The sequence below is a fragment of the Muntiacus reevesi genome, chromosome 20 (genome assembly GCF_963930625.1).
Source record: "Muntiacus reevesi chromosome 20, mMunRee1.1, whole genome shotgun sequence".
NCBI classification, from domain to species: Eukaryota; Metazoa; Chordata; class Mammalia; order Artiodactyla; family Cervidae; genus Muntiacus; species Muntiacus reevesi.
The window spans coordinates 13,910,968-13,928,933 of record NC_089268.1 but is presented as its reverse complement, the minus strand read 5'-3'; the positions used below and the strand labels follow the sequence as shown (position 1 = coordinate 13,928,933).

The 17,966-nt window shown below is 42.2% G+C and overlaps 1 protein-coding gene across 1 annotated transcript in view; it reads right to left on the bottom strand.

Annotated features, from left to right (window-relative positions):
- Positions 1 to 17,966, bottom strand: part of ZFAND3 (zinc finger AN1-type containing 3) — a 319,337-nt gene that overhangs the window by 27,346 nt on the left and 274,025 nt on the right. The window contains exon 5 of the mRNA XM_065913308.1: positions 7,375 to 7,542. Coding sequence (XP_065769380.1) covers positions 7,375 to 7,542 — 168 coding nt within the window. The remainder of the gene's footprint in view (positions 1 to 7,374; positions 7,543 to 17,966) is intronic.

The window sequence follows — 17,966 nt, the reverse complement described above, 5'->3', positions numbered from 1 at the left end:
CACTTCCCAGAATCCCTCTCGCTAGCATCCATCTTGGCTGAGCGATGCCTGCGCCACCAGGAAAGACTCTAAATTAGAATGCTTGGCCAAAGACTACCCAGAAACTAATCCCATCACTAATCCCATCACCATAAAACCCAAGACTGTGAGCCACGCAGCAGAGCAGTTCTCCTGGGTTCCCTCACCCTCCTGCTCTCCACCCGGGTGCCCTTTCCAATAAAATCTCTTGCTTTGTCAGCACATGTGTCTCCTCGGACAATTCATTTCCGAGAGTTAGGCAAGAGCCCAGTTTCGGGCCCTGGAAGGGCTCCCCTTTCCTGCAACAAATGGTGACTCTGGTGGGACTCTTCTTCGCTGAGACTGACATCCTGACCACTCGGGGTACTCAGGTGCCAGCTTGCCTGCCAGTGGACCAGACCCAGTGGCCGCAACTGGGACCCTTTTGTCCCTGGTCTCCTCCTGACGTGGACAACTGGCCAGAGTGCCCCGACTAGTAAGGAACAGGAGACTTTATTGACCTCTCTCCCCTTCCCTCTCTCTGTCCTCTCCTTAGCCCTTCCTATCCTTCCTGTTTTTCTAATCCCCCAGTCCCGGACGCAGGAATTTGGTCAAAGGGCCTCAGCTTGAGCTGAGGAGACTGATCACCTTCTCTTGGCAGAGAACTCGAATTCCAGTAGGGCCGAGTTTCAGTCCTCCCTTCTCTGGAAGTCAAGGGAAAAGTCCCATAATGCCTGGATATCTGCAGGTGGCAGGAGACGTCTGTAAGGCCACCCCTTTTGCCCCTCTTTCCCGCCTCCTCCTCCTCCTCCTTTCAACCTGTCTTCCTTTCCTCCTTTTGAAATCTTTGAAGACATCTGAAGTTCTGTGTCTCTATAGAAGATTTTCTGAGAGACTGGGTTCTTGTATTTAAGGGAGTGTCTGATGAGGACTGCCAGGTTTATATGTGTGTGTTTTAACTCTGTGTTCTGTGTTGTGATTTTTGATGGCCATTTTGCTTTCTGTTTAGAACTTGATTTTCTTTCCCTGTGCCTTGAGACGAGGGCTCTCAGGAACACTTATCTAGACCATCTCTAACTCCTGAGACTGAGGGGAAAAGGGGAAAAGCCTTAAAAAATGTTTATTTATTTCAACTTTTTATAAACTAGTAAATTTTATATTGTAATATCTAATTCATGACCAAACTTAGAAAATGAAGCTAGATCTTGCACTGTGTCTGTCTAAATATGTCTTGGTATGTCTTTGTCTCTGGGTAATATTTTTTAGGTTAATTTGTAAATGAGCTCTATTTAATTGGCAAAGTTCTATTTAATTTAATTCTAAATTAAACAATAAATTCCAGGTTCAGGTGAACTGGGAAATATTCAGTATTAAATACCTGATATTAATGTTTGTTTGTTGACCTATCTAATACAGACATGTCTTAGAGTAATTAACATCAAGTAGAATATTTTCATTGTACCTATGTTTAATATAAGTTAAATATTATACCTGTTACAAGTCTGTCAACAAGGAAATTACCTCGAGTGAAAAAACTTCTAAAAAATGTAAATGAGGTATGAGTTTGTATATAAACTCTATTAAGAATAATTATTCTTTAAGAATATCTGCCTACAATAGTCCCCCCAGATTTGCATAACTTGAATTTCTAAGGGTTGTGCTAAACTAAGTATTGGAAGTATATTAAATAATTAGGTCATTTCCAAATGAAATAAGATTTTGAAACATTTACTACTAAACACTGATTTCTTTTTACAGAAAAACTAAAGAGATTTGGGACTATAAATGAATAATGTTTGATGCCATCCTAAAATGTTTTAAGAAAGCAAAGGTTTTAGAAATTATCACTGGTATTTATGCTCACCAATCTATAAAATGCTAATATAAAAGTTAGCTCTTGGTTGCTAAAGGAAAGCAGGAAGTGTGCTTTCAGTAAAAAAAAAAGAAAGGTATGAAAAAATACTAAAAAGAGTTATGCATGATCAGGATTTTCTAAAATTGGATTACAATTAGTTAAATAAATGGATTTTGTTAGGAATGACATGGTCATAAGAAAACTGGTTAGAGCCAATTAGGTCCAAAATGGCAGAGCTGACTTTCACTAGACCTTGAGCCTTGGTATTTACGCCCATTGTGACATATCAACAAGCTAAATGATACACCCATCAACATTGACTAAATCTGACCAAATGTTTTAAATGCTTTTAATTGATCTTTTCAATAAAACTTCCTAAATCAAATTCTTTTGAAGTTTCTTTGACCTCTAGCTAACTTTGGGGTGCTTCAGAGGGCCCCTGAAACATCCCAGAGAGAGATATTAAACTGTGTTTACTTGGTTGGTTAAATTACATGAAAAAGATTATCAAATGAGTAATAAATCCGCTCATGTTATAATGTATGGTAAAATTACTAATACAGATATCCTAAAAATTATATGGAGTTCTTAACATTTTGGTATGTCTTGGTATTCTGATGAAAAACCTGATGACTTCACAAAAGTTAACAAAGGACTGAATGAACCAGTGAATATGCTTATAACTTTTATGGTTTCTATCTGAGAAATTACAGGTTTAAATCGTGTGTTTTCCGGGAGTAGGGAAAACCTTCCTCTCAAACTAATTATGAAAATAATTTGGTAAAATTACACGTTATGAACAAAACAATTATATTTTCTCTCTATCTGACTCCTCCAGAAATTTGAAACTCTTAGGTTTCCAGTAAGTTTATCAAATGAGCTAAAAGGTTATCTCACTAACAGGTACAAAAATCTCAAGGAATTTTTGAGACCTTAAAAAGGGAAGAGTTCACCTAGGTTTGTTAGGCAAAATCTGTGATAAGCCTTTGGTGTGACTTTCCCAGCCCTGTTTTATATTAAAAGTTCAGTCTGAGATTCTATCAGTGTTTCAGCAATATAAAAAGTCTAATCAATTATGGTTATATAAATCATCAGACCAAAATTAGTGAGAACAGACCTATTTTGCAAACAAATTAGCCTTAATTTGGTTGTACTTGATAAAAATGAGGGTAACTTTTGGGAGAAAAAGATATTTCAAAAAATGTTAAATCCCAGTTTGTTCATGGAGGTCTGCATGTAGTAAGACTCATTTCTTGGATAGCTCTTTGCTGTTATGTGATATTAATGCAAAATTTAATTGAATTCTTAAAGAACACCCTAAGTTTGTTTCTGAAGTTTATCTCAGTAATCTATCTTAGGATGAAGATCAGATGCCTCATGACCTGCAACCAGGACTAAAAAAGACATAATTTAAGGGACTGTCTCCAACCTGGATGGAAGGACTTTTTATCAGGTACTCTTAACTAGCTCATGCACAATGAAACTGAAGGGAAATTAACTCTTAGATTAATTTGCACTTCCAAAGGCCCCTACGCTGGATTGGCCTATAGAGAAAACAGCCGACCTGATCTCACCTTAAAATGATGCTGGAAAAAAAAAAAAAAATGATGCTGAAACAGGAGAAACTACAGTACACCAGGATGAGAAGACAATGACATGAGAGGTAGACAGCTTGCCCAAGATGCCGGACCTGATTCGTATGATCATTTACAATGTTTTCTTGACTTCTTAGACCTTTGCATATAAATCAAATGCTTTTCTATCATAGGCCTGATCCTATGCTAGTTTTAGAAATCAATCCAATTGTTGGGTTTGTGGCCAATTACCTGTATCTAGTTCTGGGTTACCTTGGTAAATGTCTCTACTACAAGACTCTGGTTGGCCCTGAGGAAATTTACTTAAAAAAAAAAAAAGTAGTCATATTCAGGTCACTGTGATACTACTAGACAAGATCCCCTCACTGGGCCAATTAATAATGCCTACTCTGACTCTGGCCATAAATTTGAGCCTTTTTCTATTACTCAAGCTCAATCAGAGCAACAAGAAAAGTTTCAGCAAAGGAGAAAGAAATCTCCCACAATTATGAGATGGATTTATATAGATAACACCAGGCTATGGTGATTTAGGTTTAAAGTCTCCTCTGTGTTGAAAACAATTAAGTCATACTAAGGATAATGAGTCTAGTAACACTAGAAAACTGGGCTATGTGCCTTATAGATGGTGGTGCCATTGTATACTTTCCCTGAAAGATAAAGATTCGTACAGAACAGACTAAGGCAGACAACCTGGGATATACTGGGCTACATCTAATGGAAGCTCTTAACTTAAGTCTTACTTGTGACTTTACTAATACTGCTGGCTATGTTCTTTGTATTTCACCTGTTTTACAAAACTGCTGTTTCTTACACTGCCAAATGTGTGACTGAGGCCTCTGATAGAATAATATATAGTTCCATATGAGATCGATGACGATAACAGTGTAACTCTAGATATGAGAAAAAGCAACAAGAGGGAATGCTTTCCTGGACCAAGAGGCTAGTAAGACAGGTGGTCCAGAGAATTTTGGATACGGTTTTATGGCCTAGTCTAGTAACAGCACATTGAGTGGCCTGTCAACAAAATCTTTGTCAAACCTGAGAATGGACATTCTCAGCACCATGGGATAAAATGGTCATGAAATGCCCCCCTCAAAATCATTGTCAAGTTTACGAGCAAAACGGGGCTCTGCCAACTGAAGATTGACACTTGCCATCTACATCTACAGAGATTAAATCACGGCCACTGCAACTGCTGACTTTCAATGGCCCTGGAAGGAATTCAGGGTGAAAATCAGGAATGAGGCACTCTGTGCTCTGAAAAAAAACTGGCAGAACAGGCCTTCAGATAGTTAGATCTTTTCAGGAGATTTTATGAGTCCCAAATCTTGCATCTTCTCATAGCTAGAGAAACACTGACATCATTAATGGTGACATCTGCTTTTGCTATTAAGGAAAATTTTACAATTAAAAGTCAAAATAGAGTACTCAGCTATGGTTCAGACATCCTGGGAAATAACCAGGTGTTACTATGGGTGTAATTTCACATTAGACGTTATATTGCTAAACACTTGAGTTTTCTGAGTCATATCAGGTTTAGATGCCACCATTCTCAAAACAATGTCTGCTGGAAGCTAGTAACTTATACCTTACTTTTTATAAAACTAGGCAACTGGCCACCTGGCTAAAAAAAGTCTCCCCGAAATGCCAGGTCCAGACTGGGTTTCAGGCCTATTCTTCTAAAAAGAAAGAGATTTATTTTGTCTATTAAAATTCCAGTTATCCCTCCTCCAGCTACTACTAACTGGGTCTGTTACAACAAAATGGCAGACCAAGGGATTGAGATTTTAATCATACAAGGTTCAGATCTAGGACCTGGAACTCAGGAATACTTCCAATTCAGTGTCTCTTCTTCAAGCTGAGGCAGTCCTATGCCCCATTTTGACAGGAAGTTATCACAGTCATAGCTGCCCTGTTCCCTAAATTAAAACTGAACAAGATTCTGAGGGGTGGTGACTCTGGAGTACAAATTCGTTCTGTGTTCTCCATTTCTTATCTGTAAGATATAGGCTTCATTCAGCCTCCTTGACCTTCCCTGAGTTCCAAAGGGTGGATTCAAACAATTGGTAATCAGGGAAGGGAGGGAATACAGAAACAGAGGAGAAACAATCAAATGGTGGTACAGCCTTGAGACAGGGTCCTAGTTCTTACTCAAAGAAATATGCATAACAGTGTCTTTTGAGTTCTTCTACAGAACTGGAGTCCCCACCCAGGTGGAGGATGGTAACTTCAGACTAAACACAAGATTCCTGGAGCACAGCTCTGCTGCTTCGCCACCAGCCAATCAAAAACCAAAAGTCACAAACCCTGCAGCCCTCACCCCAAATGTTGCCTCCTGTTTCTGGGGACCAGAAACATCACTGGGGACCAGTGATAACCAAATGTTAGGTCTCCTGTTTGGCCCCTGTCTATTTCTTCTCTGAGAGGCACCAACAATTTCAAACTAAATTGCTGTTATTACAAGAGTGAAAGTTGGTTTCAGATATAGAACACCCCAACTTATGTCAGGTAGAGAGAGACTTCTGCTCTGCTAGGCAGGCCTACGCCCAGGCACAGCAGGAAGAAGTTACAGAAGAAAGAGACCTCCGCCCCTATTCCCAAGAAGCATCCTGAGTATGAAGTCTCTCAGCGGGGAGTTGTTAGGGGAAGCACACTGATTGAAACCACCCACCCTGGCCAGGCACCATAGTAACCATTTGCATGAGTTGTTTTATGACAGGAGGTCCTGATAAGGAATACGGAACTAATAAGCCACCAGCCAGAAGAGTTCGGGAAAGATCGAGAGGAGACCCTGTCTGTCCGTCCACTTCCCAGAATCCTTCTCGCTAGCATCCATCTTGGCTGAGCGATGCCTGCGCCACCAGGAAAGACTCTAAATTAGAATGCTTGGCCAAAGACTACCCGGAAACTAATCCCATCACCATAAAACCCAAGACTGCGAGCCACGCAGCAGAGCAGTTCTCCTGGGTTCCCTCACCCTCCTGCTCTCCACCCGGGTGCCCTTTCCCAATAAAATCCCTTGCTTTGTCAGCACGTGTCTCCTCGGACAATTCATTTCCGAGTGTTAGACAAGAGCCCAGTTTCGGGCCCTGGAAGGGGTCCCCCTTCCTGCAACATTTATAGGAGATCTACAGCCACCTGAGGCACAGGAGTGCCTTTAGAGTGAGCTTTAGTGCTCAGGAGTGAGTTTTAGAAAGGATACAGGGTTCTCAGAGGCCAGAGCCAGCGTGCCTGATGAGAGCTCTGTCCCAAACCACAATTTCACAATACGGAAACACCGCAGTCAGCCTAAACAATACAGCTACACAATTCGTGATGCATGTGGTCAGAGGGAGAGGAAGCGTTGTTCTAAGTTTCGCTCCACTGTGGGGCAAGCATAAAGTTTTTAACAAGGACACCCCTTTGCAGCAACTCTAGGAGTTGGTATTACACTCAATAACACCAAAGCAAAGGTTACTTTAAAGCTATTTCAAGGGGTTAACTGACAATGAATTATGGTTCAAGGAAAATAATTTTCTAGTCAAATTTTAATTTAAAAGGGATATGGGGGAGAAATCTTCCATTTATTATACATAGCAAAAAGCTCATTCAAAATTAATATATGAATTTTATGGTACATATCCCAGAGTCTCACTGGTTTGGTTAACTTCCAAATAAGTCATCAATGAGAAGAAACCACGGGAATACGCAGTGGGGAGAAGCTGAGGGCAGCAACAATGCAATGCTAATGAACTATGCTAAGACTAGTTGAGGTGGTTTTAGCCTTTTTTGTTACGTGTAAGGAAATGAGGGGTGTTTAGAAATAAGACTCCTCTACTCCCCATTTCCTGAGCTCCAAACCTACAGCCTTTAGGGAGGTACCCAGGAGCAGAAGCCAGGAGCTCAGCCTCTCAGAAGTTAACGCCCCCACCCACCCTGGATGCTTACCGCAGCGGCACGATCCCAGTTCCTGCTGCACCAGCTCCAGTTTGGTTTGGCACTGGAAGCAGCGACGTCGACTTTTCTGTTTAGACCGGCTGGTCTCCTCGGATCGTTCCGTGTTCTCCAGTAGTCGTGGCCGTTTCACTGGCGAAGCCTCACTCTCAGACTGTGAATCTGCACAAAACAACACATTTGGGCGTCGGGGTTAGTGCCGGGCCTGGCGAGCCAGAGCGGACTAATCTCCTGCCAGGCACGCTCCAGACCAGGCTACTGCCCTTGTGCAGGCACGGGACGTGTGTGAGCCAGAGCCAGCTCTGACTGGCCTGCTCTAGGAGGCACAAACTGTGACAAGCGTGCACCTTCAGAGCCGACCTCTCACGAGCCAGGCCTGAGCGAGGGGGGGGGGGGGGGGGGGTGGCTCAGCAAACATCAGTTCTATGTCATTTTTTAAAACAGTCATGCCAACAAGGAGACCATTCGAGCTGGAAACAGCACCCCTCTCTCCGTACCCCTCCTTTGGGTCCTCATTGTTCACTGCTTGTACTGGTTATCTCTTCTGGGATCTTTGTCCTCAAGTAAACTACAATTCACCAGAGAAGGGACTATGTCTACTATTTTTTTATATCACCATACTTAGCACAATTCTGTACCTAAAATCAGTCTTTCATGGCTGATCCATAATCTTTTCTAGTAAAAATACATTTCTATTCCTATGCACAACTAAATGCACAAGAATCAGGCTCTAATACTGAAGACCATTCCAGTTTACTCAGAGTGAAGAAGTGTCCTTGCAGGCTCTCAAGCAAGCTGCTCCATGGCCTCCTTCATGGGATGGGCAGAGACAGTGCCTGGTATTACAACCCCAGAGCTGGAGTCAAACTAGTGGGGTGGAGGATGGTGGAGGTCGTGGGGGCTGGTAGTATAGGGTGCAACAACTGTTTTGTATAACCTTAAAAAGTAAAATGAAATGAAGTTTGAAGTTCATGTCACAGGCAGGCTATAAATAACTTGCCTTCAAAACAAAAAAAGAGCCAGCTTGTGCGGCTCTGTGCTTCTGGAATTACTGTCATGGCATATTGACAATGCACCTCTTGCCAAGGTTCCAACGTGATCTGTGCTGAACGGCCTCTGGAAAAGAGTCTCCTAAACGATCTTCTTCAAAACAAACTCAGATCCCACACCTTCTCAGCCCACCACCACCACACCGGTCCAGGCCATCACCATCTCTGCCGGCCTAGCGGAGTAGCTTCTTAACCTGTCTCCCTGCACCTCCCCTTGTCCCTATAGTCTGTTATCCATCAGGCAGCCAAGCGACCCTGCTAAAAATCAAGTTACAATCACTTCATTTTCCTGCTCAAAATCCTAACAGCTCCCTTTCTTGGAGGAAAATTTCAGATACTTCCTTCAACCCTCAGAAAGGCCCTGCATGGTGGGCCCTCCTCTGACCCTGTCCCCTGCTGCTCGTGCCCTCTGCTCCATCCACACTGGCCTGCTGACTGTCTCCTACCCCAGGGCCTTTGCACCTTCTGTTCCCTTTGACTGGAATACTCTTTGCCCAGATCCACAGGGGATCTCACCTCTTATGTCTCTTAAGCAATATTTTCAACGAGGTCTTCTTCCCGGAAAACCTTATACAGACCACTCCTGACCCCTTATCCTGCCTTTTGTTCCTCCACAACACTATCTTTTCACTTTATCCTCCAGGAGAACATGAGCTCCTGGAGGGCAGCAAGTTTCACCTGCTTTGTTCACTAATGCGCCCTCTTTGCCTAAACTCATTGTTTCTTACATGAATAAAGCTCCTTAGGCAGTCCTGATTTTCTATATACTGTGGCTCTAGTAAGAACCAGTAAGCTGTTAGCTGTACTTCTTTTTTCTTTTGGCCGTACCATGAAGCATGCAGGATCTCAGCTCCCCAACCAGGGACTGAATCCGTGGCCCCTGCAGTGGAAGCACACTCGAGTCTCACCCGCCGGATCTGCAGGGACCCTGGCAGTGTCTCAGTGAAGGCTGCCTGGGCCCTGCTCCCAGCCCCGCTGTGTGGAGTGGGTGCTGCGTGCCACCCGAGCACTTACTGGCCCCAACGGTGACAACGGTGATGGTTCCTCACTGCCGCCACCCCACCGCACCGTGCACCGGCTTTCAGAAGGCACGCACCATTCACAGCAATTGTAAACTTCATTTTTCATCTCACTTAGTTCTTGCAGTCCTACATGACATTTTCCCCCAATACAAACCAACTAAACAAGGCCTTTGATGAAAACAATTGAAAGCAAGTTCAGCCTATTTCCCAGCTCTGCTGAGTAAAGCTGTCCAAACCCAGACGGTGTAAGTGAGGCAGCCAGACACCCAGACCCCTCCTCTTCCCCTACAAAAGCAACAAGCAACAATCTAAATGTAAATCATTACAAAGCAGCCAGCTAAAAGAAATATACCAGGCAGGGGCCACACTGCTCTCCAGGGGTCCTTTTTAAAAACAAACAAACCAAGGCACTATTTGTATTAATAACCCTATTTAGACTTTTTTCCATTGGGTGACAAAAACAGAAAATTCTAGAGTAAAAACCGAAACAGAAAAATGGAGTTTGTTCTGAGAGAAGGTCCTACATTTGGAGCATCTATGTAAGAAATTATCCCCCAACTCTGGGCGGAGGTGGGCGGTGAGGAGAGAGATTAGGGTCCACACAAGAAGGGGAAGTGGCTGCAGCCTTTGCATTATTAAGCTGCTAAAATCCAGAGGGCCATGACAGGATGCCAGCACACCTTTAAGAAGGAAGGGCCACTCAGATCTTCTTTCATTTGCACTGCGATCTGATACAACTGAGCTTGTGTCTGGAAGTGCAATGTTCATTCAAAGCTGTTTCCCAAGTGAATCTGTTCCAAACTGTCCAATGTGCTGCTACCTATATAGCACCCACTTCCATTTCTAAAGCAAGCCTCTGCTACAAGAAGACAATTTACTTTCAGTATGTCAATACCACCGATGGCTAACCATTTGCAAACAAGCAAGAGAGTGATATGTGAAGACAATATTTTTTAATATATGATTTCTAAGATTGAGAAACAGAATTCATATTTATATAATCATAATCACTCATCACCAAACAACCTAGTTGGAACCCCCCAAATCAGGAGGCCTGTCCAAGCCTGATTTCTTTTCTTCTAATTCCCCATCTTGTCTGACCAATGAGCATTTAATAAAAAAACCCCAAAAACTAAGGAGTAAGTCTGCATAGTCTCATTCTGAAATTTTCTTTTACCCACTCCACTTTACATATGAAGACCACAGCGTCATTTGTTCTGAAAGGTAGGATGCCTGGGATGTTCCTGAAACAGTAGGTCCGGAGGGAGGTCTTCAATGCTGCCAACAGCCTCTGGCAGCACTGCAGTGGCCCTCCTAAAGAAACAGCACTCAGCCCTAGTCAGTCCTCTGAAAATCAACGTGTCAGCATCGGTGCAAGTCCAAGACCAAAGGCATCCATGTAGAGAAAGCCTGAGTCATGAGAAGCAGTCCTCAGCAAGTCTAAACTAAGATGAAAGGTTTACCAGAATATGTCATTTTTCAGAATCAAGGAATCGCTCCTAGACATTAAGAGATTCACAACCTTAGTGTTCTGGAGTACGCCCACTTACCCTGCACTCGGTCAACGGCCTATTAAGTGGAGTGGAATCCTTGTGCCCTCTGATGCCCCCACCCCAGGAGGGAGGGGAAAAACCCGCAGACTGTCCACCACCCTCCACAGGCTGCCACCCAGGACGGTGACTGTTGTATGTACCCTCCTGGAGAAGCAAACCATCCCCTAGCATTTCCTCACAAGTCGACTTAGTCTTTTAATTAGAAGCTGATGAAATAAATAGCAGTCTGCAGGATCATCATCATGTCTGCATAAGAAATTTATATCTCCTCTGCTAATTACTTAATGAAACCTGTGCCATGGGGGGAGATGCCCAAATAAGAGAAACAGATGTCCAGGACAGGGATTCTAATTACATAATAATGAACTAAATAATTCAACGATTCAATTATAAATTTCATGCCAATTTAAAAAGGACCATCAGAAAGAAAAGATCCAATTATGGTGAACACTAAAGGAACCCTCGTCTACTGTCTGTATCTGAATAAATTAAATTTTGATTATTTACTTCTTGCTCAGAAACATCACACTTGTTACCCTGAAGCACTCCTCAACTATGATGGAAAACACCTACCAGTCCCCCTTTGCATAATCTGAATGTAGGCAGTAAGGGTTAAATGCAGAGAGAAAGGTGAACAGAAATAACTCTCATATGCAGCTTTAACTGTCAGAAGAAACTCGTCCTTGCAAGGAGCATGCTCATTAGCAGCAGGAGGAGTGTGGCGGCTAGAAACTGTTCCCACCCCAGGAGTTAGGAGTGACTTCTAATTAAGGTCCTTCATAAAGGGCCAACAAAGCACATTTTCCCCAGTATGCTTTTCCTCGAGAACATAATCTAGTCTGTGTGTACCCGCACAAGAGCTGCCCACACGCCCATGCCAGGCTCACAGTTCTTGACATTCAGCAGACCCCCTCTTCTTCTGTCTACATTTATTGCCTGAGGAAGATACCACATCAGATCTTCTAGTCAAAGGAAAGTCCGATCAAGAATCACAGTGTGATTAAATTAGAAAGGAAAATCTTAAGTATTTTACTTTTCCGTTTCCTAAAGGTAATCGTTGCTTTGTGACAGAGAAACAAGTACCATGATTTTTAAAACATACAATCCTCTGAAGAGAAGTCTTCTAATTGTACTTTCCCAGCCCACGAGAAAAGCAGTGGAAGAACTTTCAATTTAGGAACACAGTTTAACTGGAAAACTTGACTGGAGACAACAAACAGACCTCCTTCTTCTAAAATTCTGTTTCGTCTCTGACAGAAATTCACATTTGTTCCTTACTGTCACTGTTTTTGTCTTTATTACTCATGTTCTCTCCTGAAGATTTCCAAATAAATTGTGTCAGGCCTGTCAAGAGTTGAATCCCAGTCTCTGAATCTCCCGTCGCTGTGAGCTGGCAGCCCGCACACAACCAACAGGGCTAACCTTGATCATGTCCCTCTGACACCTCGGGGCAGGCCGGGTGGGGTGGGAGGCTCCTGACCGTCTGCACAAGCCAGCTCTCAGAGTTGAGGAGAGTGGGTACAGCAAAGTGGCCACAAAGAAAAGGAAGCATCTTCTGTTTGCTTCACCCACACCTTCCCTTACTTCTGAGAGAGAGAGATGAATCTGTTTAATCTCAGGCTCTGTGACAGCTTTTGAGGTGCTCAATCAGTTTTTTTAGAACCTATCACAGTCTCTTGACAGATTGACATTTATGATCCCAACAGCCTGTGCAAACATCAGTAAGAGCAATAATTAATGAACCCTCACACATCACTGCCATCTCTCCTTCGACCATTTAAAAAGAAGGCTTAAGCTGCTAAAAACTCTGTCCATGAAAAACACCACATTCTCACTGGAAAAACGGATAAAAGACACTTCATAAAAACCTGTCTGAAAGGCACTCTCTGTTCCTTCTCATGCTGGCTTTCCGTGTGTGCAGGGATTAGCTTCCTCCTCTCCCAGCTTCTTGACTCTGAGTGTCATGAAAGGCTTCAGGAGAGAAAACTCCCTCATTACCCATTAAAATTCTGTTTCCATTTTACCCGACTGGAATTGCCCCCTCCTTTCTTAACCTCCTCATGGTCCTAGAACTGTTTCGGAAGATCACATGTGTTAAAAAGCTGTTACACAGACAAAGAAGTTCAACTCTTTGGAAGAGGTCGATTATTAAAATTTTGTGGAGAATGCCTCCATTTTCATTTTGAATATAATACAAAGCTTGAATTTTCAGCTTGATATACTCCTAGGATGCCACGTCTTACACCACAAGCATTTTAAAAGTGTTCTCAAATTGCCAGACAGTGCTACTGAGAACCATGAATCCCTCTCCTTCCATCACCAGCCCCATTCTTCCAGGTTATTCCCTCAAGATGACACTTGCTCCTTATCGTGAGGGTGGTGGTCTCCTCTATCACAGTCTCAAGACTGAAAGCAGACCTCCAACTCAACCCCAAGAAGCATGCAGTCAGCTTTCACCTTTTTATTTTGAAGAAATAAAATTTTAAGAAATATAGAAAAGTTCAAAGAACAGTACAATGAACACCTGTATACACTCCATTCAGGTTCAACAAATAATCTGTCACATTGTTTTCTCTCTCTCCTCCATATACTCACGCAATACCCAACCATCTGAAAATAACCTGCAAACATCAAAATATCTCACATATACACATTTAATAATAAGGGCATTTCCTTACATGACCAAAATATCATACCTCAGAAAATTAAGCATAATGCCCCAGTGTCACCTAACATTTGGTCCATATCCGAATTGACTCCATTGTTTTCAATGTTTATCTTCATTGCTTCAAAGGCATGTCCAATCAAGTTGCAGGCGTTACATTTGGATCTAGGTCTCTTTTAGTCTAGAAAAGAATTCCCCTCAAACTGGTAACTTGTTCATTTATTCAAATAACATGGACTTCTGGACAGTCCTGGTTGGTTTTCCCGTGGAATATACTATCATCCTGGATTGACTGACTGTTTCTCAATTTCATCTATCTCCCTATTTTTAATGGCGTCATTTACTGGTAAGGAAGGAGATTATTTTTTTAACTGAACGCTTCCTCTGTTTCATATTCGATACCAGAAATTAAAACTTCTGGCAAGCCTCTGACAAACCCACGTGGCTGGAGGGCTGCACAAGTCAGGGCAGGTGAGGAAGGGCAGGCACTGTGTTAGCCCAGCTCCCACTGCACCTGGGCCATCGGAGGGGGGGTGTTCTTCCTCAAACTTGCCCTGTTGCACGCCTGCCATATAGGACATCAGGCTATAGTTCACCCGTGCCTTAGCAAGGAAGGGTGTGCTTAGGTGAGCGTTGGGAGATGAGTTAGCTGTCGCTGTCTCAGCCCGTGATTTCTTAAAGTCTGATGGCACTGCCTATGACTAAAGTTGGTCCCAGAAGGCCACAAGTCACCTCTCCCATTATCTCTTTCCCAATAGCTTCCTGATGGTTTTTGATTGCCCTGCCTCTCCTGATGGACTCTGCTGCTGCTAAGTCACTTCAGTCGTGTCCGATTCTGTGCGACCCCATAGACAGCAGCCCACCAGGCTCCCCCGTCCCTGGGATTCTCCAGGCAAGAACACTGGAGTGGGTTGCCATTTCCTTCTCCAATGCGTGAAGGTGAAAAGTGAAAGTGAAGTCGCTCAGTCCTGTCCGACTCTTAGCGACCCCATGGACCGCAGCCTACCAGGCTCCTCCGTCCATGGGATTTTCCAGGCAAGAGTACTGGAGTGGGGTGCCATTGCCTTCTCCACCTGATGGACTCTATACTGTTGCTAATTGTTCCTAAGACATCTCTTCATTGCTGATCATTCAACTCTCTAAACCAAAGGAAAACTTTCACCAGGATAAAAAACAAAGCAAAAGCCCAGGAAGGTTCACTTGTAGTAATAACCTCATTAAGTAAAATAACATTCTCCATTTATCTAATTTATGTGGTTCTCCAAAAGCCCAGACAACAGCCAGTATTTTATTAATTATTTATCAAGTGCCTATTGTGTGCCAGGCACTGGGCTGCAAATTAGAACCACACATGGCCATGATCTCTCCCTTCAAGGAAGACACATTCCAGGAAAGACACAAGTAAGCTTACAGGACAACAATGTACAAACAGACTACGGACGTGAAACGTGGACGTGATAAATTCTGTTGAGGGGGGTGATTAAGAAGCAGAAGAGGGAAAAATCAAGAAGCTACCTCTTGAACCTACGAACTGTATAACATATATGTAGAAGGGCGATTTGTAGCTCTCACCCTCACATTTTTTGTTAGCCCTGCTTTTCAAAATATCATTTGTACAAACCTTGTTGCTCATCTAACTTGTGCCTCTTCTCTTTACCAAAAACCCTTTCAATCAGTAGACCCTTTCACAGTCTGAGGAGCAAAAGTACCTGGAGAACACCTGACTGATGTGTTTTCAGGGAAATAAAGCTGTTGTATCAATATAGCTTCCTCCTCTCTTTGACTCCAACTGGTTTCACATGGGGGATGGGGGACGGGGTTTGTGACATCTCAATAGGAATAGTCACCCTTTGCAGCTGTAACTGGCCTAGTAACAACGTTCCTTGTTTTAGTTTCTCCATCAGCAAGACCTGTCCTGCCTGCTCAACTAAACCATATTACTTTTCCCCATAGATTTTTCAGTTACTCATTGTAAAAGACAAATTACCCTCAATAGATAATCTTTCCTTTTTATAACCTGCTTGGGTATTTTAGAGTTCAACAACATTACAATGCATTGATTTTTTAAAATATTACATTTATAGCATCAGCAGAGTACAGGATAAGGTAGCATTATGAAGGTAAGATAAACAGAGAGAGAAAGCAAGAATAAGAAACCCAAGAGAAATGCGTACTTCTCATAGGCCTCACGCCTTCCTCTTCTGTGACCACAAGCCATGCTCTATGACCACAAGGTTTCTAAGACTTTTCAGGGCTAAGACTAGTCTTGAACTTCTGTTCTACTATCTTTTCCAGTATTTCCAGAAAACTAAGATCAGCCACTGTTTATTCTCATTTATCCAAAGAAAAGGAAATTTGAGAGAATCCATAAAGTATCTACATACCCAGATTTTTATCTTCATATATCTGGGTCTAAGGCAGGTAATATTATTTTCATTTAGTTTCCTAGAATATTCATTCTTCAAATATAAGTCTCACCAGTAGGGAGAAGTGACTTTAGTCACACATACTGCCCAGCTGCTCAAAACAGTTGTGTAACTTTATAAGGCATAATGTGAAAAATTTAGGTTTCCTGTAACTACAGAATAAGTAGATTTATTCCCTGTTTTTTAGTCTTCCTACTGATGACTTATGTTTGAAGAAGCCAGGTAGGAAGCGACAGGCTAGACATCTTCAAATAATGTTGCACCCTCATATCTTGGTCTCCAAAGCTGATGACTTGCCCGAGGTTAATGTGATTTGACCCCAGGTCTTCTGCCAGGAAGACTGAAAACAGGTGTCCTTTATGGAAAAACACTTGAGGAAAAACACTTGAGTACAGGGTAGGGTGAGGACATGGGTAAAGAAGAACGACATATTAATTCAATTTTTCCAGCTTTTTGTTAAAAACATACAGACAAAAAGTCAAATATTCCCATGTAAATCATCTTACCCCCTCTAAAGCTTACAACTGTTTTCCCTGCCTTGACTTATAATGCAAGCCACGAGGGGCAGAGGCAGAATCGGCTGAATTTAGTACTCCACTAGTACTAACAAAACAACAATGGTGGAAAAAAAAAATCTCTATTAACAGAGGTCAAATTCCTAATGACAGTGATCTTGCAATGAGAGGCTGTCATCCTGTGGGTGCTCTGCTCCAGGTTTAATGTACGGGGAAAATGTTTGAACCGTTATATTTTGCTATTTAAAAAAAAGAGCTTGAATGCATAACTAAGTAGATGCTAAAATTAAATAGCTGATTTGTTTTTAAACTATTTTTGTTTCTAATTTAGCATCAACTTAATTCAGTTCCTCTCTCTAACTATCACTTAGTTTCTTCCACCTAAGATTTAGTCTTTTGACTCATTACTCCTGGGGTAAATCCTTAAACTTATAAATAAACACATCTGTGCCTCATTTTAACTCTTTCCAATGTGAGGCTAAATGAACTTAAAGTTAGAACCTGACACGATGATAAAGAGTGCCCAGAGAAAGCCACACTCTGGCGCCTCCCTCCGCCCATTGAGCACACTCAGCATTCATCACTCAGGGTTGTATCAGTGCTATGTAGGTACTACCAACTGTGCAGGAGGCTGGAGAAAGCTGCCTTAAGAGAATGGCTTATGAAGGAAAGAGAACCCCCACTTGTAAAATGAGCTGCTGGAAAATCAGAGGCAAGAAACTCTACATAGAATTATTATGAAGATTATCTTTAGTTCATATTTGAAATATGAGAGAAACAAGTATCTAGCACTTTAACCCCCCCTTCAACCAACTTTGCTCAATACTTCTCATTTAAAGAATTATTACTTATCAAGAAGATGTTCACACTATGAACAATCATACTAAAGAAATTATATATTTTATCAATGTTAACTTTCCAATTTTGAAAGTTGTACTGTGGCTATATAAGACAATATCTTGATTTTAAGAACTACACACTGAAGTTTTAGCATAACAAAGGTAACTACTGAAATGGTTATGGACATAGATATAACACACACACACAGAGGAAGAATACAGAAGAGAACAGAGAACAAAGTCACTGCGGTGAAATGTTAATATCTGGGTGATCTGAGGCAGGGAGGCTCCTGAGAACTGTCTTCTTGTAAATTTTCTGTAAGTCTGAATCTATGTTTATTAAAAAAAAAAAAAAAAAAAAAAAAGAGGCAAAGACAACTTATCCCAGAGTAGCCATACCTGGAGATGACTGGCTGGAGTGTCTACTGAATTCCTTCTCAGAAATGTTGATATAGCTTAGGTCTGATGGCAAAGAGCATGACCAAATAGTTGTAGTAGGTGATCAAAAGGGCAAAGC